Source organism: Protopterus annectens, chromosome 2.part2 (genome assembly GCF_019279795.1).
Source record: "Protopterus annectens isolate FY-2018-M chromosome 2.part2, PAN1.0, whole genome shotgun sequence".
Classification (NCBI taxonomy): Eukaryota; Metazoa; Chordata; order Ceratodontiformes; family Protopteridae; genus Protopterus; species Protopterus annectens.
In genome coordinates this window covers 86987156-87014834 of record NC_056730.1, presented here as the reverse complement: position 1 = coordinate 87014834, position 27679 = coordinate 86987156, and the positions used below count along the sequence as shown (strand labels likewise).

General features: G+C 44.3%; 1 protein-coding gene across 1 annotated transcript in view; it reads left to right on the top strand.

Moving 5' to 3' along the window:
* LRRC1 (leucine rich repeat containing 1) overlaps nucleotides 1-27679 on the top strand; it is a 990271-nt gene that overhangs the window by 377702 nt on the left and 584890 nt on the right. The window contains exon 5 of the mRNA XM_044063772.1: nucleotides 21651-21714. Coding sequence (XP_043919707.1) covers nucleotides 21651-21714 — 64 coding nt within the window. The remainder of the gene's footprint in view (nucleotides 1-21650; nucleotides 21715-27679) is intronic.

The following is a 27679-nucleotide window of genomic DNA, read 5'->3' as shown; positions in this document are numbered from 1 at the left end:
CAGGGTTTCAGTGCTGGAGGATCGGATTGTACTCTCAGGTCCGTCCACACTCCTTCTCATCGGAGCCATGGTGCCTTCGATGCTATGAGGAGAGTTTTGTCTCCAAAGACAATGTCAGCGTCAGTTCAGCTTTCCCTCTTCCATCAAGCTCCTGTGTCTGCTTCTTCATCTACCGGTACCTCTAAGCGTACAGACCCCGAACCTCAAGTACCCCCACAGGGCATCCCCTGCTCTTCTGAGACCTCCCCAGATCCCCCCACTGAGGAGGTGCCCAGGAAGAGACTGTGCAAGAGGAGGCACTTAAACTCCCCACAGGAGTCTTTGACATCTGACACGGACTTAGATGAGTCAGAAGGGTCCCCCTCTGAGGATATATCTCCTTTGCAGAGATACTAGAGATCCTTAGTCAGAGGGGCGATTGGCAGTCCAAGACCCCTACTGAGGATGAGTCCGTGCTCTTGAAGGCTTTTGGGTCTCAACCTTCCACTTCTTTCGCCTTACCACAACCTCATGGAACTGATCTCTCGCAAGGCATGGAAATCACCATGGAACCTGCCCCTCGTAGACCCAATAAATTCATATCTGCCCCGGTGGACAAGTCATTTTTGACAAAGGGAGTGCCTGTTGATGCCATGGTGGTAGCTGCAGCTACCAAAAAGGAAGTATCTGAGACATCCTCTTCTATCCATCCCCCTAACAGAGATTCTGTGGTTAATGATAGATATGGGAAGCGCATGTTTAGTTCAGCGACTTTTTCTCTGCGATCACTGAACTACTTAACCCATTTTACAAGACTACAGAGAGACCTCCTGAAAGAGCTAGGAGATGCTCTCCAGGGTACGGTAGCTGCAGGAGTGGCCGACAAAGTCAACGGCCAGCTCGCTACCCTAAACTCAGTGGTAAACTCGTCCATGCGTCTCATATCCTATGCAGCTGATGGTTCGAGTAGAGCCGCTAGTTCGGGCCTTGCTCTTCGAAGACAAGCCTGGATGCATCTCTGTTCCTTTGCGGAACCCTTTAAATCTTTCTTTATTAATACTCCATTCGATGGCTCATCACTGTTTCAGCCCACAGTAAAGGAAACTTTAACCAGGTGTGAGCAGGAAGGCAAGACCTTATCTGTCGTTGGAGTCTGTTTTTCGACCCCTACTTAGCCCTACCCCAAGGGCCCTAGGGGAGGGAAAATGTGGTTCCGAAAAGCTCAGGCAGCCTTTCAGGACACACTTGGAGAAACCCCCTCTAGAGGCAGAGGAGGGGTTTATAACGGAAGACGCCATCCCCATGGCAGAGGGGGTCCGCAACAACAGGGTGACAGGGGTCAGTTCTCCGGTCAGTCTTACCAGCGCCCCTGAAAGGTAGCCCGACTGTTCAGCTCTGGAGGCAGTCAGGGGTCGCTTGTCTTTGTACCCAGAAGCCTGGCTAAACATAACATCGGATACTTGGGTACAAAGCATCATTTCCAGAGGATATTTCATACCGTTCTTTTCCTCTCCCATTCCTATAAACAGAATCCCAGATGTTCCACCCAATCTCAGGGAACAAGCAATCGTAGAGGTCCGCAGATTGCTAGAAAGAGTCATCCAACGAGTCCCAGCAGACCAAGTCAGATTCGGAACTTACTCAAGATTCTTTTTGGTACCAAAGAAAACAGGGGACTGGAGACCTGTCTTGGACCTCAGCAGGCTTAACCAGTTCGTAAAGAAAGAGAAGTTCTGAATGGTCACGCTTCAGTCCATTCTTCCCTTCTTAGGGAAAGGCGATTGGATGTGCTCTATAGATCTCAAGGACGCGTACTATCACATAAAGATGAACAGATGCTCCAGAGATCATCTGCACTTCCGGCTGGGAGCCAATCATTACCAGTTTCGAGCCCTGCCTTTTGGTCTTACTACAGCCCCCAGAGTGTTCACCAAGTGCATGGCAGTGGTCACGGCTCACCTGAGACGTCTAGGATTCCAGGTGTTTCCATACCTAGACAATTGGCTCCTCACCGCTATCACCAGGCATCAATTGACTCAGGCAACACAGTACACTCTGACACTCTGCCATCAATTAGGCATTACAATCAACTACGAAAATTCTGCCTGATCGCCATCGCAGCATACTGTTTTTATAGGAGCAGAGTTAGACACCTCAACTACCACTCTACGTCTCCCTATCGAAAGAGTATCTCTTCTCCACCAAAACGTCAGCTCACTGGTGTCAAAGAACAAAGCTACAGCAGCGGAGGTATTGAAGGTATTGGGTTTGATGGCGGCAGCAATCCTGGCTATACCACTCACAAGGATACATATGCAAATTCTTCAATGGCTCCTCTTCGCTCAGTGGTCTTACCAGAAACTACCGATGCACCACATGATTCTTATCATGGATTCTTGCAGGAGAGACCTTCGGTGGTGGTTGACGTCTCTTCATGTCACAATCAGAAGACCCTTTGTCCCCCCCCCCCAGTAGCCACTGTGACCACGGACGCTTCCCTGATAGGGTGGGGGGGCATTTTCAGGGAAAGACTGCCCAAGGCACATGGACAGATCAAAAATCACATCGGCACATCAATGTTCTAGAGTTGAGACCGGTACTTCTGGCATTGCAGTACTTTCAGGACTCTCTCCCTCTAGGGACTATTGCAATTCAGACCGACAACATGTCAGTAGTCTGGTACTTGAACAAGCAGGGCAGAACCAAGTCTTACCCCCTTTGTCAAGAAGCCCTCAGGGTCTGGCAATGGGCTATGTCATCCCAGTGTTTTCTGTTAGCAACGCACATCCCGGGGAAATCCAACGTGATAGCGGACAAGCTAAGCAGGGCAATATTACTCCCTCACGAGTGGTCTCTCAAACAACAAGTTGCGGAGTTGATTTTCCGCAAATGGGGCCAGCCTTGCTGTAACCTTTTTGCCAGCCACATCAATTCAAAATGCAGAAGCTACTTTGCTCTAATACCACCTCCCAGTCATCCCCCAAGAGATGCACTTTTACAGGATTGGCCCCCGGATTTCCTTTATGCATTTCCACCCTTCCCATTAATACCCAGATTTTTGCAGAAAGCAAAATCGCTGGGAAGGACTGTTATACTCATAGCCTCCTACTGGCCTTGACAAATTTGGTATCGTTTCTCCACCATCATCTGTTGGAAGATCCATGGATCCTGGACCCAGTTCCGGACCTTCTGACTCACCCGTCAGGAGACTTTTATCCTTCACTGCAGTCCCTGAGACTGACTGCTTGGCTAATCCACTTCCCCTAATTGCCATGCTTCATTCAATTTCAGAAGATACAAGACAGATTCTCTTGTCTTCTCACAAGCCATCTACCAGGAAATTATATGGCAGTAAATGGAAAAGGTTCTCAGTTTGGGCCAGCGTGCAGACAATTGACCCTTTCCGAGCTTTGCTATCTTCGATTTTGGAATTTTTGACAAAAATTTTTAAGGAAGGGGCAGCAGTTGCTACAGTTCGAGTTCAGTTAACTGCTGTCTCTAATTTTCACCTTGGTCTTTATGGCTCAAATATTATGAGCCATAAATGATCTAAAACCTTCCTTAAAGGTGTTCTTCATATGAGACCTCCGATTAAAACTCCCTTTCTCCCTGGAATTTAAACCTTATGCTGTCTCAAATTATTCTCCCTCCTTTTGAACCAGCATCTTCTTGTGATCTAAAATTTTTGTCTTGGAAAACAATATTTCTTGTAGCCATTACGTCTGCCCGCAGTGTGTCAGAACTTCAAGCATTATCTTTCAGACCACCCTACATGATTTTCCATGCTGATAGAGTATCTCTTAGAACAAACCCCTCATTTTTACCTAAAGTCTCTTCTGAGTCAAATATCAATCAGGTCATTGAACTACCAGTCTTTTTCCCCAACCACTCTAGCAAATTGGAATATATGCTGCACAAACTTGATGTTCACAGACAGCTCAGATTTTATCTTGACAGAACTAAGGATATTAGGAAATCAGACCAACTTTTTGTATCCTTCTCAGAAGCAAGAAAAGGCAATCCAGTGGCTAAAACAACCTTATCTAAATGGTTATCCGATTGTATATCCTTTGTTTATGAAAATGCGAGCATGCCTTTAACTCACAAACCAAAAGCTCATTCTACCAGAGCTGTCTCTACCTCTTCTGCTTTTCAAGCTAAATTGCCCCTTGACAATGTTTGCGCTGCAGCCACTTGGTCTAAGCCTCATACCTTTATCACTCATTGCAAAGTAGATAAGGCTTCAAGGGACAGGTCTTCCTTTGGTTTTACGGTACTGAAGAACATACTCCCATGAGCCACCCAGGGTTGAGGGTGCTAGGGACACTACCCATCAGTGAGAATAAACAGCGATATTTAACAACTTCACATATAGAAGTTATGTACTTACCGTAACGTTCCATGTGAGTTGTTTATCTCGCCTTTATTCTCACGTCCCTCCCTCCTTCCCCCTCCTGGCTGACTGTTGACTTAGAGGCTAGTACCATGCTGGTTATACAATATTTCTTCTTTCCCTTTGGGAAGAGTTCTTCATAGATTTATATGAGGGGTATGTATATATTTGTTTATATGTATATATGTATATATATATATATATATATATATGTATGTATATACTGTTATTCGCAGCAAACAAAATCGGAGATAATTCCAGCAGTGCATTTTGGGTTAAGGGGCTTGGTCTCGAGCTACTGGCAAACCTTGAGCTTGCTATCGGCCATGTCGGAGCCGAGGATCGGCTCCGAACCCATCAGTGAGAATAAAGGTGAGATAAAACATGGAACGTTATGGTAAGTACATAACTTCTGTTTATGTATAAACAGATTAAAGCAAATTAGAAAATCTGTTTAGTTAATTTTCTAAGGGCAGGAAGGGGAAGCAAGTTCGCAGGCTAATTTTATCCAAGTACCTAGCACACTGTATATATTTTTAGTTTAATTTCATGTCAAATCTGTCATTTAGCATGTTGGGGCCCTTTCCATTAGAGTTATTCCAGCCACCCCTGCTTTCCTTGAGGGTGAAGGGTAATAAATTTTTCCCAAACATTACAATGTGGATGTTGTATCTAGGGCATTCTGCTGGGACTTTTGCAACCATGTCCTATAAAAGCCACCTGATGGTCTGCAACCTCTGATATTCATTCCAGTAGTCAGTACTGCAGCAGAGAGCTATGTGATGAACCTAATGCAGTTGTGGTAGGCACTTTGTAGGTGTTAAGGTATGTTCTGTCTTGCAACACCAGATGTTCTTCGTGTTTCACTGTTGCAGTCATCACATCTGGATTATCTGCCTGCAGGTAGCCCTCAGCCAGCCTGAATACCAGAGTCTTCGGATTTCTGCGTCAGATGCTGTCGCTTCTTCCTTGACGTCGGGTCGTCAGGGGTGTAAAACATGCAGCTGATGCCATTACATCAGTCTTTCTTGCTGTGCGGTGCCCGAAGCAGAAGCAGTTCGCAAGTGGCGGTTGGCCGACTCCTGAAATTTTCATTTTCGAGTTTCAGACCCGAAGTCTTCAGAAAAGCCAAGTACCCCATTGGGGATCCTTATTCTTGCTCTAACCAATGTCAGTAAAAGTTAACAATTGTCTTACCTGTGGAAATCAAATACCTCATAGAGATTTTCATTCTTGCTGCATCCCCTGCCTAGGCCCAGACCACGATGTCCCTCATTGTTGGTTTTGTGCCTTATTCAACGTCCGAACTATTCATCGTTGGGCTATTTTTGCAGCTAATTACTTTCGTACTTGTTCTGTATACTCCGAAATGACTTTGTCAAGCCATCAAGCTACCAGTCTTCCAAAAAAAACATAAGGATAAAGACAGAGACAGACCGCATAGGTCCAAAACTGCCGCCGACGCTTCCTTTAAGCTAGTTGCCAGTCAGCTGGTACTCAGTGAGGCGCTTTCGCAGCCCCTGATACCCGCTACTTCTGATTCGCAGGCCTCTACTGAGACCCATTTGGAGTCCGGTATGCCGCGAGATGCTTCTTCAACTATGGAACCTGCGGATGTCTCTACCTTGAATGGGTCTGGAGCCGCTGTGCAGACACTGGCTTCTAAGTGTGTATTCAGGCCTACAGACATTCATATTAAACCAACGCCATCTTTTTCTTCCAGGCCTAAAACTCGCACCATGCCTAGAAAGCTGACAACCAAACCGCAGGCTCAGGCCCATATGTCTAAAAAACAAATGCTTAGAATGGCTGAAGACCTTATTACCTTAATTAGGAGAAGCCAGCCTTCCCCCCTCTAAGAGACCTAGAACTGATTTTCTTTTTGATTCTTCTGATCAGGAATCTGATATTTCTGCTCCTTGTGATTACCAGGATTTGCCCTTATCTGCTTATGAGGATTCTGATGCAGAGGATTCCATTCCCTCTGCTTCCCCTCCAGAAGATTTTTCTTTTGGTCACTCTTGGGGAGCATTTCTGCTGGGCAAGCCAGAATTATTCTGACTTCAAAAAGAGACTTAGGAAATTCTTACTCCTACCTCAACACAGGCCTTTAGCTATCCCTCCTGTTCTGGACATTGTAGATGATGCTTTCTTGGAATCTAGCCTTTCCCCAGACACTTTACCTCCAGCTCCCAGAAAACCTGACCGGTATTACAGAGTACATGACTCTCACAAGTTCCTCTTCAAGAATCCTTCTTCGGATCCAGAGACCATTTCCCAAGGACCAAAAGGCATTAATGCTACTGCTGCCAAAAGTCCTACCCCTTCTGATAGAGATTCTAGAGCCTTAGCCAGATGAGGTAAGAAGGTATACACTTCTGCTACGTTGGCCATTAGGGCTTTAAATTGCCAGTTTCATATGTTAAAGTATCAGCAGCATGTTATGGGGCTACTTAAACAGAAGATGATGTTGATTCCTGACTGTACTGAACACAAAGAATTGCAGGATTTAATGCATTCTGCAGAACAAGTTGGTAAACATACTTTGCAATGTGGTTTTGACGCTTTAGAAGAATCTTGCAGGGCTGCTGTCACTGGGTCTGTACTTAGAAGGCATGCTTGGCTTAAGGAACTTGCCAGATCATGTAAAAGTTAAATTACTGGATGCTCCCTTAAACCAAGACCGCCTTTTTGGAAACAAAGAAGTCCTGAAAAGGATGGAGGAAAAAGCTAAATCTTTGCAAACTGTTAAAGATTTCCTACAAGTACAGCCTCCCAGATTCGGTAGGCATTGGCCTTCAAAGAACTGGTCCTTTCCAGTCCCTTCTAGGCCTTTTCAGTCCAAACCCAGGAACAGCAGACCACTTAGGCTACAGTCTCAGGCTACGCACAGACCTATGCAGTGGGGGGCTCCCACTTCCAAAGCAGGGAGTAGTAAGCCACCACCTTATGGAAAAATGGCAGTCCTGCTCTACTACCTGCTCCTTTAGGAGGAAAGCTCGCCCTGCATGCAAAAAACTGGGAACTCATTATCCAGGACAAATGAGTTTTGAACATAGTTTCCTAAGGATACAGATTCCACTTCCACACCCTACCAACCCCAAATGGTTGGCCAGACCTACCCCCAAATCAATGGGCGGAGGCCCAACAGCAGGTTCTCTCTTCTCAATATCAGGGCTTTCCAGCTTGTCCCAGCAGAACAAAGGGGACAACGTTTTTATTCAAGACTTTTTTTCTGGTACCCAGAAAAGACGACTCCTGGCATCCTATCCTGGACCTGTCTATTCTCAACACCTTTCTGGTAGTTCCAAAGTTCAAAATGCTAACTCTACAACAGCTTCTTCCCATGCTAGCCAAGGATCCCTGGCTGGCAACCCTAGACTTAAAGGAAGCTTACCTACACATCCCAATAAGGGAATCTTGCAGGAAATACCTACGCTTCAGGGCAGGCTCCATGCACTATCAGTTCTCTGCACTTCCCTTTGGCTCATCTACTGTACCTAGGGTTTTCACAAAATGCCTAGCTCCAGCCATTGCATTTTGCAGGCAGAGAAACATTCAAATTTACCCATACTTGGACGATTGTCTGATTCAGGCAGAAAGCCAGGACTTGCTATTACAACACCTGGCATTCATAAAGAAACTTCTAACCTCACTGGGGTACACCATCAACGAAAAGAAATCTCACCTAATACCCTGCCAACAGATTGTATTCCTGGGAGCAAGCTTGAACACAACTTCCCAGATGGCATTCCTCACTCAGAAGAAAAAAAGTTTATTTAACAACCTACTTCAAACTATTTGCCACAAAACCCCAGCTATCTGCAAGGAAAGTACTGCAAGCCCTGGGGTTCATGGCCTCTTGCATTTTACTAATTCTATATGCGAGACTGCATATGAGGAAACTCCAATGGTATCTAAAAAGTCTATGGTGTCAACATTCTCAGGACCTGAAACAATGATGTCCATCATTCCTTGCATCAAGACAGAATTTCTTTGGTGGGCAGAGGCCTGCTACCACAACAAGGGACTCTTTCAATCTACCCCCTGCTACCCATACCCTAACAACAGACGCATCAGACTGTGCATGGGGGGGCTCGCATGGCAGGGCAGTGCATACAGGACAAATGGACCCCGGGACAGATGCACCTGCATATCAGTCAAAAAGAGATGTTAGCTGTATAGAATGCTCTGACAGCCTTCAAAGACCATATTCTTCTAGGACAGCTATTGGTGAAGACAGACAACACCACAGTTATGTGGTACATAAACAAGCAGGGGGGAACCCACTCGTACTCTCTTTGCAGACTAGCCGTGGCTCTGTGGGACACAGCCTTGAGCTACCAAGTACACCTGCGGGCTTGATTCCTACCAGGCAAACCAAATTCACTGGCAGACGACTTCAGCAGAAATCTCATGGACCCACATGAATGGAAACTAGAACCCAAAATATTCAACCTCTTGAAAAACAAATGGGAGACTCCAGAAGTAGGCCGGTTTGCCTCCCCTCAGAACTACCAATTGCACAAATTCTGCACAAGAACTCCCCACAGCCAAGCTTGGAAAGTAGATGCCCTGTCCTTTACATGGTAAAGCCTCTCAGTTTATGCCTTTCTCCCTCTGTCTCTCCTCTCAAAGGTTCTACTAAAGATCAAACAGAACAAGCCAAGGACAATACTGATTGCACCAGACTGGCCATGCCAGCACTGGTACCCTCTTGCGCAGTATGACACTGCTACCACCATGGCACCTGCCTCAGACCCCTTCCCTGCTGTCCCAGCAGGCGGCCCAGATTCTGCACCCTCAGCTTCAAACCCTGAACCTCGCAGCCTGGCTTATTCCTTGAGCTCTCCCTTAGCATCCCTCAGTAAGCAGGTAATGGATGTCATTCTGGAGGCAAGGAGGCCTAGTACTAGAAAATCATAGGCTGAAAAGTGGAAAAGATACTGCTCCTGGAGCCTGGCTCAGGGGATGGGCACAACGGTGCACAGATTACCTCATATTCTACAGTACTTAGCAGAAATGCCCCACAGGGGCCTATCCTTCTCGTCAAAATCCATGCCTCTGCTATTTCAGCACATTGTAATACTGAGCCACCCCTCTTCTCTCACCCCTTGCTTAAGCAATTCCTTAGAGGGGCCAAAAATTTAAGACCCCCCCCCAGGAGAGCTCCCACTCCAGCCTGGGACCTTAACTTTGTATTGGAAAAGCTCACCCCCCCCCCCCCCTTTGAACAGGCTGCTGTAACAGAGTTGAAATTCCTTTCTTGAAAAACAACCTTTCTTCTAGCCATCATTTCAGCAAGAAGAGTGTTTGAATTACAGGCCCTCATGGCAGTGGAGCCCTTCATTTATCTTCCATGCGGACAGGGTTTCTCTCAATACCAATCCTTCCTTTATGCCCAAGGTGGTGTCTTCTGTGGCCCTAAATCAGTCCATTCATTTGCCTACTTTTTTTCCCTAATCCACAAAACAAAGGAGAACGAATACTGCACTGTCTGGACATGCACAGACACCTTAGATTCTATTTGGACAGGACTAAGCCTATCAGAAAATCTGAGCAGTTGCTAGTTAGCTTTGTTGCAGGAGCAGAGGGGAAGGCCATTTCAAAGCAAACCATTTCAAAATGGATTGCCCATTGCATTCACTTCTGCTAGAAGGCCCATGGAAATCCTACCCCACAGGGGATAAGATCACATTCCACCAGGGCTGCATCCTACCTCTGTGGCTTTTCTCAGAGGGGTCCCTACCAGGGACATCCTAGAAGCTGCCACCTGGAGCTGTGTACATACCTTCACCAAGCATTACCACTTCTTTTCTAAATCCAGAGCTGGATTTGCCACTGCAGTCTTGCAGGGATTAATAGCTGGCCCTAATGCTCTTTAACTTCCTCCTTCCTTCCTTAGCTTTGAGAATCAACCCAAATGTGATGACTGAAACAGTGAAACACTAAGAACATAGTACAGTTCTGTACACTTACTATAAATGTAGATGTTCGAGTGTATTCACTGTTGCAATCCTGGTTACCCTCCCTCCAGCCCCCTGACTTCTCTTGGCTCTACCTCTCCTTCTGGTTGCTATATTTATTTTTTCTTGTGTCTTTGCTTTTTGATGAGGGTTTACCATACCATGTAATTGCTTCCTATTGTGAGGGCACCTGACATCTGGGGCAAGAAAAACTGATGTAATGGTGTCTGCTGCATGTTTTATATACCCCTGACATCAAGGAAGAAGCGACAGCATCCGACACAGAAATCCGAAGACTCTGGTATTCAGGCCGGCTGAAGGCTACCTGCAGGAAGATAACCCAAATGTGATGACTGCAACAGTGAATACACTCGAATATCTACAATTATGGTAAGTGTACACAACTGTACATGTTCATCGTGCATACAGCTGCAGTCATAACAGATGGGTTATCCTGCCGTCAGGCGGGTCCTCGGTCGGCCGAATTCCAAAGTCTAGGTCCGGCATCTGTTATCGTCGCTTCCTCCCTGATGTCAGTGCGGCAGGGGTATAAAAGAGGTAGCCAACGCCATTTTCCCCAGTCTTTCTTGCCGCGCGGTGCCCGAAGCAGTTCACAAGTGCCGGTCGGCCAGCTCCTGAGATTTATGAAAGTATTTCAGCCGAAGTCTTCTTGAAAGCTAAGTACCCCGTTGGGGAAACTTTTCTTGCCTCAGACCGATGTCAGACAAAGTTAATAATTGCATTTCATGTGGGAAGCAAATACCGCACAAGGATTTCCACTCTTTCTGTATACCTTGCTTAGGCCCAGACCACGACGTCTCGGCCTGCCGATTTTGTGCTAGATTCAACAAATGCACTATTAAGTTTCAGGCGGAGTTCACCCTTCACTTTTTTGGCAAAGAATTTATATTATGTCGTCGGATACTCCGACTCCAGTTTTGAGCAAAAAACGCAAAGATGAGGACCGACACACGAGGTCCGCACCATCTACTGAAACCACGCTAAGGTCGACTACCAGTTCTCTGGTACTCAGCGAGGCGCCTACGCAGCCCCTGAGTACCGATGACAATGCATTACCGGTGTCTTCAGTACCCAAGCTCCTCTGCCCCCATTCCTACTACAGATACCGATGCCACTCCTGGCGGGAAAACTCAGAATTTAGACAGGCCTGCCATTTCTCAAGGGGTCTTCAGGCCTTCCTCCTTCTCTATTAAAGCCTTCACTAAATCTAAAACAGCCATGAAAACCAAAAAACAGGTTCCTCAGACACCCTCTCAAGGCACCATGCCTAAAATACAGATGCTTAAAATGGCTGAGGATTTGATTACTCTTATCAGGGGTTCTCAACCCCCCTCTGACAAAAGGCCCAGATTAGAGGAAGACTACCCTTCCTCAGATCAAGCTTCTATTACCTCAGAACTATATGAGGACCAGAATTATGCCTATTCTCCATTCAAAGACTCTGATGCAGAGGAGTCTATTCCCTCGGTTTCCCCCCCTGAGGACTTCTCTTTTGGGGAAACCCTGCATACATTGAGGGAACACTTTCACTGGGAAGGCCAAGATTACTCAGATTCCAAGAAAAGGCTCAGGGAATTTCTTCTGCTCCCCCAGCATAGGCCTCTGGCTATCCCTCCTGTTTTAGATATATTGGATGATGTGTATACAGAAGCCAGCCTTAATCCCTGATTCTTTGCCTCCAGCTCCTGTTAAACCAGACAGGTATTACCGGGTTCCTGATTCTCACCAGTTCCTATATAAAAGCCATGCTGCTGACCCAGAAACTATTTCACAGGGTCTTAAGGGAATTTTAAGGCCTCTACTGCTAAAAACCCATTACCTTCAGAGAGAGATTCCAGAGCTTTAGAAAGGTGGGGGAAAAAGGTGTACACCTCGGCCACTTTAACCATGAGGGCATTAAACTGTTAGTTCCATATGTTAAAGTCTCAACAGTTTTTGATATCTCAGCTGAAAAGCAAGATGACACAACCAGAACAACCAGATTTAAAAGAGTTGCAGGATTTGTTGCATGGTGCAGAGCAAGTGGGTAAACATACCTTGCAGTGTGGTTTTGATGCTTTAGAGGCCTCATGTAGAGCTGCTGTTACGGAGTCTGTTATACGTAGGCATGCTTGGCTCAAAGAGCAAACCTTACCAGATCATGTCAAAGCTAAATTATTAGATGCACCTCTTCAAAAAGATGTATTGTTTGGTGTTAAAGCTGAGGAGGTGCTAAAGAAAATGGAGGAAAAAGCGAAATCAATGCAAACAGTGAAAGATTTCCTGCAGGTACAGCCTCCACGTTTCAGCAGAAACTGGCCTTCAAAAAATTAGTCCTTTCCAGCCACGGACAGACCTCAAAGGGGCAGATACAGGCATCCAAGGGGTAGAGGGCAACCTCAAGGATCTTTCAGAGCCAGACAGTGGCAAGCACCAACCCCAAGAGGTGGAGAAGATGGATCACAGTCTGTTAGAAAACAGACACAATGACTTCCCTCTACACCTGCCAAGCAAAGCTTTAATGGCAGCACCTTTGGGCGGAAAACTGACATTATTCTCAAAAAATTGGCATATTGTTACAAAAGACAAATGGATTCTGGACATTATAGACAGAGGCTACAGGTTCCACTTTCACACCCTTCCAAAAATGAGAGGCATGCCAAACCTGCCACAAAATCAAAGGGCAGAGGCACAAAAACAAATTTCAGCTGTCATGGACATGAAAGCAATTCAAGAGGTACATGCAAAAGAACAAGGTCAAGGGTTTTATTCCAGACTATTCCTGGTACCAAGGTAAGACAAAGATTGGAGACCTATCTTAGACCTATCCATCCTAAACACATATCTACAGGTGCCAAAATTCAAGATGCTCACATTACAGCAGCTTCTTCCCATGCTGGGCAAGGAGTCTTGGCTGGTAACATTGGACCTCAAGGAGGCATACCTGCATGTCCCTATCGGACAAGATTGCAGAAGATACCTCAGATTTCTTGCAGGTTCAACCCATTACCAATTCTCTGCATTGCCCTTTGGCTTATCTACTGCGCCCAGAGTGTTTACAGAATGCCTGGCATCAGTAATCGCCTTCTGCAGACTACAAGGGATACAAATCTACCCATGTCTGGACGACTGCCTGATCCAAGCGGACGGCAAGGACAATACTACTGCAGCACCTGGCATTTGTAATAAAACTGTTGAACTTCCTGGGATACACAGTCCAACAAAAAGAAATCAAAACTAATACCCTCTCAACAAATAATTTTCCTGGGTGCCAGCTTGGATACAACCACCCAGATAGGCCTACCTCACGCCAGACAAGCAAGGGCAACTGTCTCAATACTTCCGAAAAATGGCAACTTACACCAGGCTAACTGCAAGGAAAGTCCTGCAGGCTCTGGGATTCATGGCATCTTGCATCCCACTAATCCCATGTGCAAAGCTGCATATGAGGAAACTTCAATGGTACCTAAAAAGCATATGGTCTCAACACAGCCACAGCTTGGAAGCAATTATACCACCCATTCCATGCCTTCAAAAAGAATTTATGTGGTGGGCTCAAGCTTGCCAAAGAAACACAGGTCTTCCTTTCAGTGTACCTTAAGCAACTCAAATCATCACAACAGATGCCTCAGACTACACCTGGGGAGCACACATGACAGATCAGTGCATTCAGGGAAAATGGACACGAAAAGAGAAGCACCTTCACATCAACCAAAAGGAAATGCTAGCCGTGCAAAAGGCTATTATGACCTTCAAAGACCTACTGCATCCAGGCCAGCTATTGATAAGGACAGACAACACCACAGTGATGTGGTACATAAACAAACATGGGGGAGCCCATTCATACCCCCTGTGCAGGCAAGCCATGACCCTATGGAACACAGCACTGGAATTGCAAATTCAACTACAGGCACAATTCCTGCCAGGGAAGGAAAACACACTGGCAGACAATCTAAGCAGAAATATGACAGATCCACATGAATGGAAGTTGCATCCTCAAATTTTCACAAAGATAACTCAGGCATGGGGACAGCCAGACATAGATCTCTTTGCTACCCACAGAAATTGAAAGAATTTTGTTCAAGGACCTATCATCCACAGGCCTGGAAAGTGGACGCACTTTCCTTCAATTGGGCAACATTGACAGTCTATGCCTTCCCGCCTCTTCCTCTGCTGCCCAAAGTTCTATTAAAAGCCAGAGCAGAGAGGCCGAAAATGATTCTCATTGCTCCAGACTGGCCAAGACAACACTGGTATCCGCTCCTGAAGAGACTGACACATTCCCCACCATGGATCCTACCTCTAGTCCCTCTTCTGTTGTCCCAGCACAACTACAAAACTCTTCACAGCCATCTCAAAACTCTAAATCTAGCTGCATGGAGAATTCCTTGATTTCCCAACAGTTTCTCCTCTCCAAGGAGGTGCAGGATGTCATCTTGGAGGCCAGAAGACCTTCTACTAGAAAGGCCTACTCCGCCAAATGGAAACGATTTTCTGCCTGGAATCAAAAGAAGGGACAGAATCCTTGGGTAATAAATATACCTGAAATTTTACAGTACCTAGCTGAGATGTTAAACAATGGACTTTCCTTTTCCTCCATCAAGATCCACGCTTCTGCCATTTCTGCACAATACAACACAGATCCTCCTTTATTCTCTCATCCTCTCTTAAGGCAGTTCCTCAGAGGGGCAAAGAATATAAAACCCCCAAGGAAACCACCAGTCCCTGCTTGGGACCTCAACTTTGTATTGGAAAAGCTGACCCTTCCTCCCTTCGAGCCAGCTTCTTCATCAGAGTTACAGTACTTGTCATGGAAAACAGCCTTTCTTCTGGTTATCACCTCAGCTCACAGGGTTTCGGAGCTACAGGCCCTCATGGCTGTGCCAACCATTCATCATTTTCCATCAGGACAGAGTTTCCTTACGAACTAACCCTACCTTTATGCCAAAGGTAGTATCCAGTGTAGCTTTGAATCAGACTATCCACTTACCTACCTTTTATCCTAATCCACAAAACAAAGGGGAAAGACTACTACATTCCTTGGACATTCACAGACAGCTTCGTTATTATTTGGACAGGACAAAGTCATTCAGGAAATCTGAGCAACTCTGTGTCCTGTGCTGCAGGTACTCAAGGAAAGGCTATTTCCAAACAGACAATTTCAAAATGGATAGCCCACTGCATACGCTTTTGTTACTCATTTCTTGGAAAAACTGTGCCTGCATGCATCAGATCCCACTCCACCAGAGCCACAGCTACCTCTGCAGCCTTCCTCAGGGGGGTCCCTACCAAGGACATTTTGGAAGCAGCCACCTGGAGTTCAGTGCACACTTTCTCCAAGCACTATCACCTCCCACTATACTCTAAATCTAGGGCGGGCTTTGCCACAGCAGTACTGCAGGGCATCCTAGCCCCTCCTAGTTTCACTTGGTGCCTACCACCTTTACTTAGATTTGGGATTCTACCCATCTGTTATGACTGCAGCTGTATGCACGATGAACATAGTACAGTTTTGTACCTACCATAAATGTAGATGTTTGAGTGCTCATACAGCTGCAGTCCAGGTTTCCCTCCCTCCATCCCCTCTTAGGACAGGCCTTATGACAAACACTTTTAATATAACCTTTTTGGGGTATTCTTTTATGGTGTATTTGCTTGCAACTACTGTTTTTGATTTGTCAACATTGCATTTTTGCATAACATTATGTTTGCCTTCCTTCTGGGGGAACATGATATCTGGGGCAAGAAAAACTGAAGAAAATGGCGTCGGCTGCCTCTTTTATACCCCTGCCGCACTGACGTCAGGAAGGAAACGACGCCGGACCTAGACTTTGGAATTCGGCCGACCGAGGACCCGCCTGACGGCAGGATAACCCATCTGTTATGACTGCAGCTGTATGAGCACTCGAACATCTACATTTATGGTAGGTACAAAACTATACTTTTCTATCCCTCAGTCTTCTCTTTTCTTATACCCTTTGGCATCCTTGGGTAGGAGTGGATGCCTTGCTCATTTTCCCTCCATTTTTCTCTGATCCCTCAGGGCCTAGGGAATTAGCCTGGGGGGCTCCTGGTTGAGCTGTTTCCATGGGGTTCAGTATCACCAGGGTACAGCCATTACTCTGGCAGTGTACCACTGCAGATGTCCTTCAAGAATGCAACTGCAGTCATAACATATGGGTTGTCCTGCCTCAGGCAGCCCTCGGTCGGCCGGATTCCAAAGTCTGGGTCCGACGTCGGCTGATGTCGCATTTCTCTCCGACGTCGGCTGATGTTGCATTTCTCTCCGACGTCAGAGCGGCTGGAGTATATAAGCATCAGCCGACGCCATTTTCTTCAGTCTTTCTTGCAGCGGTGCCAAGCAGAAGCAGTTCGCAAGTGCCGGTCGGTCAGCTCCTGTATTCTTCGAATCCGAAGTCATCAAAAAAGCTAAGTACCCCGTTGGGGACCTTTTCTTGTCTCAGCCGATGTCAGAAATTACTGAAAAAGTTAACAATTGTCTGTCTTGTGGGAAGGCTATCCCAGTGGCCTAATGGATAAGGCGTTGGCCTTCTAAACCAGGGATTGTGGGTTTGAGTCCCATCTGGGGTGATATAATCTATGAACCTATATGACTGGATGGGTAATAGGAAATTCACCCTGGGGATCACTTCTGTGGTTCTGCCTTCCAACAGGGAAGCTAGGTCATTAGAGAGATTTGGGAAAAAGGTCTACACCTCCACTACTTTATCTATGAGAGCTCTGAATTGCCTCTTTCATATGTTTCAATATCAGGATTACCTGTTAGATGATTTACAGAAAACATTGGCCTCTCCTGAACCTTTAGACAGGAAGTCTTTGCAGGAAGCTGTACATAATTCTCAGCAAGTCAGCAATCACTTTCTGCAGTGTGGATATGATGCATTGGAAGCTTCATGTAGGGCAGCTATGACAGGGGCGGTCATTCGTAGACATGCATGGTTAAAAGAACAACCTCTACCAGATCATGTTAAGGCAAAACTTCTTGATGCACCCTTGGAAAAGAACAAGCTTTTTGGTGCTAATGCTAAAGATGTGTTAAAGTCCATCGAGGAAAAAGCAAAATCAGTTCAGACGGTCAAAGATTTCCTCCAGGTTCAGCCACCCAGATTCAGCAGGAATTGGCCTTCAAAAAACTGGTCCTTTCCTAACCCTGAAATATTTCAAAGGGGTAAAAACAGACGTGGTCGAGGAAGAGGACAATATAGAGGTTCTTACAGGGGACGACAATGACAACCAGCAAATCAAAGAAGTGACACAGGGGTCTCCTCTGCCCCACAGGGACAATCTCAATGACTTTCCTCTATTTCCGATGACCAAGGAGCAAATAGAAGCTCCCTTGGGCAGAAAATTATCTCTGTTTTCAGACAATTGGTACCGATTGACAAAGGACAAATGGATTTTGGACATTATAGACCAAGGTTTACAGGTACCACTTTCATACCTTACCAAGAAAACAAGGCATGCCAAACCTACCACAAAACCAGAGGGCAGAGGCTATCAAGCAAATTTCTCTGCTTGCTCAGATCAAAGCAATAGAAAGAGTTCCACAACAAGAACAAGGCCAGGGGTTTTACTCAAGACTGTTCCTTGTTCCAAGAAAAGAAACTCAATGGAGACCAATACTGGATTTGTCCGCATTAAACATCTTTCTCATAGTACCAAAGTTCAAAATGCTGACTCTACAGCAACTCCTTCCCATGCTGGGCAAGGGGTCTTGGCTGATTACTCTGGACCTCAAGGAGGCATACCTGCATGTCCCTATCAGACACAGCTGCAGAAGATACCTCAGATTTCTTGCAGGGCCAGAGCATTATCAATTCTCAGCATTGCCATTTGGCTTATCTACTGCCGAGAGTATTCACAAAATGCCTGGCTTCAGTAATTGCTCATTGCAGGCTCCAGGGGATCCAAATTTACCCGTACCTGGACGACTGCCTCATACAAGCGGACGACAAATTGATTTTGACAAAAAACTTGAACTATGTCATACAATTGCTACAGGCTCTGGGGTACACAGTCAACTTCCAAAAGTCAAGACTTCAGCCATCCCAGCAAATAACCTTCTTAGGAGCCAATCTAGACACAGCCTCTCAAATGGCTTACCTGACAGAAGACAAGCAAGAGAAGTTAACTCATTATTTCAAAGGTTTGGCAAAACTCACCCAGATGACTGCAAGGAGATTCCTACAGGCCCTGGGTTACATGGCATCCTGCATTCTCCTGGTTCCATTAGCAAGACTGCACATGAGAAAGCTTCAGTGGTACCTAAAAAGCCTATGGTCTCAGCACAGCAACAACCTAGAGACAACCATACCGATCATTCCATGCCTACAAAAGGAATTCCTATGGTGGGCCTCGGTAAGCCAGGCAAACACAGGTATGTCATTCAAAAAACCTCAGATAACACAGACCATGACCACAGATGCCTCAGACCTTAGATGGGGGGCGCACATGGAGGGCAGATGTATACAAGGACAATGGTCTCCAAAGGAAACACATCTGCATATAAACCAAAAGGAAATGCTGGCAGTAATGCATGCCATCGAGGCCTTTCGACAACAACTTCAGCAAGGTCATCTACTGATACGGACAGATAACACCACTGTGATGTGGTACATAAACAAGCAAGGGGGCACCCATTCTTACCCCCTTTACAGACTGACAATGAATCTTTGGGAAAAATCACTGAGCCTAAACATACAGTTGCAATCCCAGTTTGTTCCAGGCAAAGACAATGTGCTGGCGGACAGCCTAAGCAGGAATTTCATAGATCCACACGAGTGGAGGTTACATCCGAAAATCTTCACACAACTCACCGCGACATGGGGCAGGCCAGAAGTAGACCTATTTGCCTCCCACCTCAACCATCATCTACAAAAATTCTGTTCAAGAACATATCCACAAGCTTAGAAAATAGATGCTCTTTCATTCAACTGGAACTTCCTAAAAATCTATGCCTTCCCACCTCTGCCACTGATGACCACAGTATTACTAAAGATCAAAGCAGACAGGCCCAAGGGGATCCTAATAGCTCCAGACTGGCCAAGACAACACTGGTATCCACTACTACGGAGCATATGTCACAACAAAAAGTGGGCCCTTCCCCAATGGCCCCTACTTTTGACTCAACACAACTTCAAAACAATGCATCCAAACCTTCAGACGCTGCAGCTAACAGCCTGGGAGATCCCATGAATAACCTCAATCTATCTCTCTCCAAGGAAGTTCAGCGGATATTAACAGAAGCTCGAAGACCATCCACCAGAAAGGTTTACTTAGCAAAATGGAAGAGATTCAGCATTTGGAATACCAGCAAGGGACATGATGCATCATTATTGAACATCCCACTCATCCTGGAATATTTAGCAGATATGCTACAGAATGGACTCTCATATTCTTCCATAAAGATACATGCATCAGCTATTTCAGCTAGATACAACACTGATCTGCCTGTGTTTTCACATCCTTTGTTAAGGCAATTCCTCAGGGGAATCAAGAACATTAAGCCACCAAGAAAGGCTCCAGTGCCAACTTGGGACCTCAACTTTGTCCTAGAAAAACTGACTCTACCTCCCTTTGAGCCAGCAGCTTCAGTGGACTTACAATTTCTCTCATGGAAGACAGCTTTCCTGTTGGCAATTACCCTCAGCAAGAAGGGTTTCGGAACTACAGGCCCTAATGGCAATACTACCGTTCATAATCTTTCACAGAGACAGGGTCTGCTTAAGAACCAACCCTACTTTTATTCCAAAGGTGGTATCAAGGGTTTCTTTAAATCAAGCTATTCACCTGCCTACTTTCTTCCCCAATCCTGAGAGCAAAGGGGAAAGACTGTTGCATACCTTGGACATTCACAGACAACTTCGCTACTACCTGGACAGAACCAAGACCAGTAGGAAGTCTGATCAGCTTTTTGTAGCTTACGCCCCTGGAGTACAAGGAAAAGCAATTTCCAAACAGACTATTTCAAAATGAATTGGACATTGCATCAGATTTTGTTATTCCTTCCATGGGAAGAATGTTCCAGCCAATGTCAGACCACACTCCACCAGAGCTACAGCCACCTCTACAGCATTCTTAAGAGGGGTGCCTACAAAAGACATTCTAGAAGCTGCTACATGGAGCTCCGTGCATAGATTCTCCAAACACTACAATCTCCCTTTATACTCCAGATCCAGAGCAGGCTTTGCTTCGGCAGTCCTGCAGGGTTTGATTGCCACACCATCTCTTTCCTAGAGCATTCCTCCTCCCCCAGCTAAGCTATGGTATTCAACCCATATGTTATGACTGCAGTTGCATTCTTGAAGGACATAGTACAGTTTTGTACCTACCATAAATGTAGATGTCCGATAGATATGCAACTGCATTCGGATTTTCCCTCCCTCCATACCCCTCTATGCCTTGGGTCCACTCCTATCCCTGTTTCTCTTAGCTGGGGATATCTGTTATGGTGTATCTGTTTATTGCTTACTTATTTTGTCTGGAATCCTGTTTTTGTCTTCCAATTTGATTACAGCCTTCCTTGGAGGGCACCTGGGGCAAGAAACACTGAAGAAAATGGCGTCGGCTGATGCTTATATACTCCAGCCGCTCTGACGTCGGAGAGAAATGCGACATCAGCCGACGTCGGGCCCAGACTTTGGAATCCGGCCGACCGAGGGCTGCCTGAGGCAGGACAACCCATATGTTATGACTGCAGTTGCATATCTATCGGACATCTACATTTATGGTAGGTACAAAACTGTACTTTCAGCCTGTCATGGCAAGAAAGAACTGAAGATGGGATGGAACAATATCCGTTGCTTGGCCAGGAAAGGGGTGGAGGTTTAAGAGTTCTAGAAGTTGGGCTGATTACAGGACTCGTTAATTCAACAGTAAATATACTCGAACATATGGTTCCTAACACAACTATGCTTTCTCTTTGCAGCTGCAGATACTGAGACTGTTATGAGAACATGTTACAAGTATGTTAGACTGCATTTTACCACAAGGATTAACTTGCTTATTTTTATTGAAATATTAGTTCTTTGTGCCCGATTGTGTACGGTTCTTCTAATCTCAGAACTGCTTCAACAGTAATTTTTTGTAGCAGTATGCAAAATCAGTTTATGCAAGTAGGTATCTTTGTGGTAATTTGTTCCTGTTCAGATTACTGATTTTTGTATAGCAAAGTCAGCTTCTCAGTGAAAAAAAATGTTGGTTTTCACAGACATGTCTCATCGTGCACCGACTAAAAATATGCTACTTACTGGTGAAACTGTACTAATTACATATTGAATACTTTATTGCAGATCCCTTGCTAATCTACACAAACTTGAAGAACTTGATTTAGGAAATAATGAACTTTACCACCTGGTAAGACTGCTTATTTCCCAACAGTTCATTTGTAGATAAGATAAAGTAAAATAACGATTCTTACAGTTTACATATAATAAGGAATATTTGTGAACGTTTTAAACAGAATTAGACTCTATGAATTGAATCCCCAGCTGACTTGGCCATCCTGCAAGAAGGTTTGTCTCAAATAAGTAACTGGTGCCTCAAAATGCATTATTTTATCCTTTGGGAAGTCATCTACGCCAGATAACTACCACATTGAAAATTCTGGATTTGGAAGCTTATTTGGACAGTGACCTAAGTTTTGATCAACATGTGTCTATTGTAATAATGTTCTTCTGTATTGCACAACTTATCAACAAAGGTATTGTGTCTAGGTCTAGGGCTGTCACTGTCACCCTTTACTCATCCCTCATTAGGTCAGTCACTGAGTATAATACCTCCTTTTTGCATGTATCTGTCCAGACACAAGCAACAACTGCAATGCCCATAGAGATACCAGGGATACAAGGCCTAAATAACATGTCCTACATGGACCGACTCAAAGCGCTGTTACTCTCCTTGGTATCCTACAGACTCCTAAGAGGTGATCTTTTTCTGGCATACAAGCCATTCTCCGACCCATTACTGATGAATTTACTGCACATCAGCAAGTCAAATGGCATCAGAAATGCTCTTTCTATGAATCTAAATTCTTCTGCAACATCAACAGAATGATTTGGAGCATCAGGTATTTTTCACATACTGCTGCTGTGGAACAGGCTCCCTATCCACATAAAATATTTTAAGTTCATCCCTGCCCATCTTCAAGTGAAAAGTAAAATTTACCCTAGGACTGCCCTTTGTACTACTAATGGGCAGAGGCAGTGCCTAAATGCATGGGTCCCCTCAAATTGTCTATGGTATACCCCAGTTATTCTCTTTAAGGGTGGTATATAATTATTAGCCATTGGATGGGTAAGGCCAGTCTGTAACCAAATGGGATAGATTATTTCATGCACAGAAAGTGAAATTGGCTAGGTTTGAAATGACCCACAAATGCAGCTAGGCTAGTACTTGCCTATGAACGTACGATTGTTACCCTAAATTCTGCTGTGAAATTGAATTGATTTATGCACTGGTGAACGTGGGCTAGTCCAAAACCACAGTGCTGTTTTTGTTCACTCGGGCTTTACATTATACATATAGCTCATAAGCCTGTTGAATTTGCATTCTAAGTGTTTTAAAAAGTTTTCTGAAGTCTTAATTTCCTGTAATTGAGCAGTCAGCTGGCACTTTGTGCAGTGTACTTTATTTGACTGATCCCCAATTTGCCACATGCATCATTCCAACACTGCATGTGACCACTGCAAAATTAAGTCTTGCAGTTCCAATCTTTTCAAGCCTTTTCTCTGCCCTTTTCATACTTTAATGGGGCCGTCTGAAGTCACACTCATGATTTTTAAAGGTAGTACTAATTAAGCTGCACCAGCTCAGGGAAACGGAAATGTGTATTGCCTTTTTTCCAAGATAGTGTTACCACATTGGTAGTAGAGACTGAGGGGGAGGGTTTCTTTTATATAGCTACTGCAGCAGTCTGCCGGGTTAAGTTAAGATGGCTGATAGTAGGCTGGGCGCAGAGTGAGACATTTTGAGTAACTGAAAGTAGACCCATCTAAGAAATGTTTGCATATGATATAGACTTTGATGATGAAAAAAAGGTGGCTAGCACCTTCTGTTTGGCTTATTTCTCTTTGTAAGGAAACTGCATGGATCCTGGTTTGGCTTTTTCTGTTATTGGCATTGACCTTGCCTGATATTCCATGCCATTATGCCAGTTTATGAAAAATTGTTTGCTTATCATGTACTTGTTATTGCCACCGACTGTTATGTCCTCATCTGTAGTTACCTCCTTTCTTGAAAGATGCTGTTCCTTCACTTGGTTTATGGCTTTGATTAATTTCAAGATGTAACATTCAGAACTCTCCTTAATGGACCACTTGATAAGAGTTGTCCAAGTAAGACATCAAGCAACCTAAAATCTGAGAAATAACTTAGGCATGCAAATCACAAGTGATACTTCTGCTGAGAGAACAGTGTGAGAAGCTTCTAGAAAAGTAACTGTGGCTCTTAATAAGAGTATAGTAGAAAGCCACTAAAGAAGGATTGGGTAACTTTGCAGTGACAGATTTGGGCAGAAGATGGTCCTGGATTTTTTGCAAGGTTTGTGTCTCTGAAGATAACATCAGCCTTCCTGAGTTGATGTGTGAGCTTTTTGTTCAACTAGAATTGCTGAGTTATCGGTAGGAGTTTTGAAAAATACTGGCTGCCCTCAAGAAAAAAAAAAAAAAAAAAAACCCCGCTGAGAACAGGGGTAAGAAGACAGGCCAGTAAAGCTAATTAGTCAGTCAATGAGCGATTAAAAGAATGTTGGCTGTTGCTTTTCATCCGGTCGTCCGGCTGAATTTGGAGTACTACATGTAGTCATTTGGGCTGTGTAAAACTTAAGGTTTACAAATGTAGTACCTACACATTTTTGAAGATGGGGGAAGCTACCTCCACCAAGAGACTAGTCACCAGTGTAGTTCCCAAAGATTCCGTGCTGGGATCTCTCCTGGTTGGAAACTGTGTGAAGTAAAAGTCAATACCAGAGGAGCTCTGGCTTACCAAGTTTGCAGATGTCTGCAAGCTAGGAGCGTTTATTGAATCCCCAAATGATTTAGCCATCCTACAGAAAGGTTTGTCCCAAACAAATAAGTGGTGTCATAATCATGAACTGAAACTAAAATGACAAAAAATTAATTATTGTTTCCCTTGGGAAGTCGTCTACCTTGGGGAACTTCCACAGTGGCAATATGCCCATAAGAGTTGACACATTTGTGTGGGATTTGGGTACTTAAGGGAACAGTGACTCAACATTCAACCAGCTCTTGCCTATTGTAAGAAAGCCCTTTTGTGTTGCACAGCTTATAAACAAAGGGACTGCAACTAGATCTAAAGAGGTCATTCTCCCACCTTACTCAATTAGCCAGTTATTGAGTGTAATACTTCCTTTCACATATATCTGTTCAGATAAATGTAACAAGTGGAATGCCCATGGAGATACATTACTAAAAGGATACAAGACCCAAACAATATGTCCTACATGGACCACTTCAAAGCCCTGTCACTATACTCTGTATTCTACAAATTGCTAAGAGGTGACCTGTGTCTGGCATACAAGGCATCCTGCAACCCAATACTAATAGACCCACTTCACATTAGTAAGTCATATAGCATCAGAAATACTTGTCCAGGGATCTAAATCTCTTCTGCAGCAAAAACAGAATGGATGAACAGGTATATCTCACAGAGGATACCACTGCTCTGGAACAGACTCCACAACCACATAAAACAAAGCTCTTCCCTGGCTGTATTCAAGTGCAACTTGGATCTGTTGTTGAGAACTAGAAAATTTGCCCCAGGACTGTGCCCTGTATTACTAATGACCAGACGTAGCTCCTAAATCCTTTATCTTTCGCATTGTCCTCTCCAATTATCTGTACTATGATCCAGTTATTTCCATTAGAGGTAATTGATAATTATTGGCCATAAAATGGTAAGGCATATCTGGCACCATACAGGATGGGTTAATAAATGTACCAAAAAGGAAACTGGCTAGGGTTAAAATGACTCTCAAGGGCAGCAAGCCGGGTACTTGCCTATGAACTTATTTCTTCAGAAACTCTCTGAAGTGTTTATAAGGGGAAAACATTTTTTATGCTTCAAGCTGTGTTATCTTTGGCTGGTGCTCATGCTGCTGGATTTTCAATTGTTTTTGTACTTTGTGAGGTATGCCTTTAGACCTTTGCATGTTTAGGCAAAGCAGGAGTATTTTTGCTAGATCCCATGTCTGAGCCAGTTCATGGAGCTGACAAAAACCATACAAGATGAGCACTTCCAAATCCAGGCTGTTGGTTCAGCAGGAAATGAACACCTACACTGGCTTTTTAGACCATTAGTTAAATGTAGCTTAACCCTTTTTCTTGCTTTGCACTTCCTCAGACCAAATGGATGACTATCACCTCACCTGGCCAATCCTAGAAGTCTTATTACCCAGTAGTTTTAAAATAAAATCCCAGTATAGCACCTCACATGCAGTGTGCCCACATTTTTCAGAGTGTGGTGCAGCCCTGATTTTAGCAGGTTTATGTCTGTTTGGTAACCTCTCACATCTGTGTATGTTTGTGTGTATGAGCAGTAATTCACCCACGGCTTTTATAAGTTCAGCTAAAATTTCCCTTTCTGATGAGCTGCAAGTGTTCCTGTGAGTTGATGTTGAGATAAACTGAAAATGATACCGGTTTACTGACAGAAAGTTACCACTTGATGTCTTCCAACCGTTTCATTAGTAATTTTATTTTGAAACTTTGACATTTGAATAGTTAATGTAAATGTGTGTTGCTGCATGTGTATCCCTTTTAAAGTCTGTTGGAAAGACATGTTTCAGAAACATGCTTATGAGTAAATTACTGGTTGTGTGACAACTCTCCCCCATGTTCTCCCTATGTCTGGGCTGTGGGTTAGGGTTGCAAGACGGAAGCCTTTTCTTACACAGAAAAACAAACAGGCCTGGCTAAAATTTGCAAAATAATACACCAAGTCTCCCAAAAGCACATGGGAAAATGTGTTATGGTCTGATGAGACCAAGGTTGAATTTTTTGGCCACAATTCCAAAAGGTACGCTTGGCGCAAAAACAACACTTCTCATCACCAAAAGAGCACCGTCCCCACGGTGAAGCATGGTGGAGGCAGTATCATGCTTTGGGGTTGATTTTCTTCAGCTGGAACTGGAGCGTTAGTCAAGGTGGAAGGAATTATGAACAGTTCAAAATACCAGTCACTTTTGGCCCAAAACCTTCAGACGTCTGCTAGAAAGCTGAAGATGAAGAGGAATTTCATCTTTCAACAGAACAATGACCCCAAGCATGCATCCAAATCAACAAAAGAATGGCTTCACCGGTAGAAAATTAAAGTTTTGAAATGGCCCAGCTAGAGCCCAGACCTAAATCCAATAGAAAATCTGTGGGGTGACCTGAAAAAGTGTGCACAAGAGATGCCCTTCTACCCAAGAAGATTGAATGCTGTAAGTAAATCAAAAGGTGCTTCAACAAAGTATTAGTTTAAGGGTGGGGGTACACACAGCAAAGTATTAGTTTAAGGATGTACACACTTATGCATCCAGTGTATTGTACGTTTTTTATTTTTTACATTTTTTCCCCGAACAGATTTGTTTGTTTTTCAATTGAATTGTGCAGGTTATAGGTCACATTAAAGGTGGGAAAAGTTTTGAAATTATTTATTGTGGTCTCAATGTTTTTATATCACAAAAACCTGGCATTTTGACAGGAGTGTGTAAACTTTTTATATCCTGTGTGTGTGTGTATGTGTGTGTGTGTGTGTGTATATATATCTGTGTATGCACACAGATGTTTATGTATCCATATATGCGTATGTGTGTAATGTGATTCATGTAGTACCATCTAAGGAACAGGAAACGTTAGAAACACAGAAGCCGACTAGAATTGCCAAATCTATTAAAATTAATCTGAAACATTATTTACTCTAAGGAAAAAAGGGTTGTGTAGAGTAGCAAGGGAATGAGGCTTAAAGGATGTCAGGGAAGCAGAATAATAAAACAATAGAATTCATTACTTTTGAGATACTCAGAAAACTGGCTGCATACATCCTACATCCACCTGGAATATGAGGGAAGTGGTGTGGATTAGTTTTTTTTTTTTTTTTTTTACTTTATCCATTGAGTAACAGGCTCTAAAGTTGGTAATGGGAAGGCATGTGTCAAGATGCATGAACCAATATTTAGAGTACTTTTGGCTAAGCCTTTGAAATATAGAGCTGTTAGTCATGAGTGCAGTTAATGTAACTACAAAGCAGAAGACAACCAGCAGCTCACAGAGGGAAAACAATTGGGAAAATTATCCTTATTTTCAGTAGTAAAGTGCAG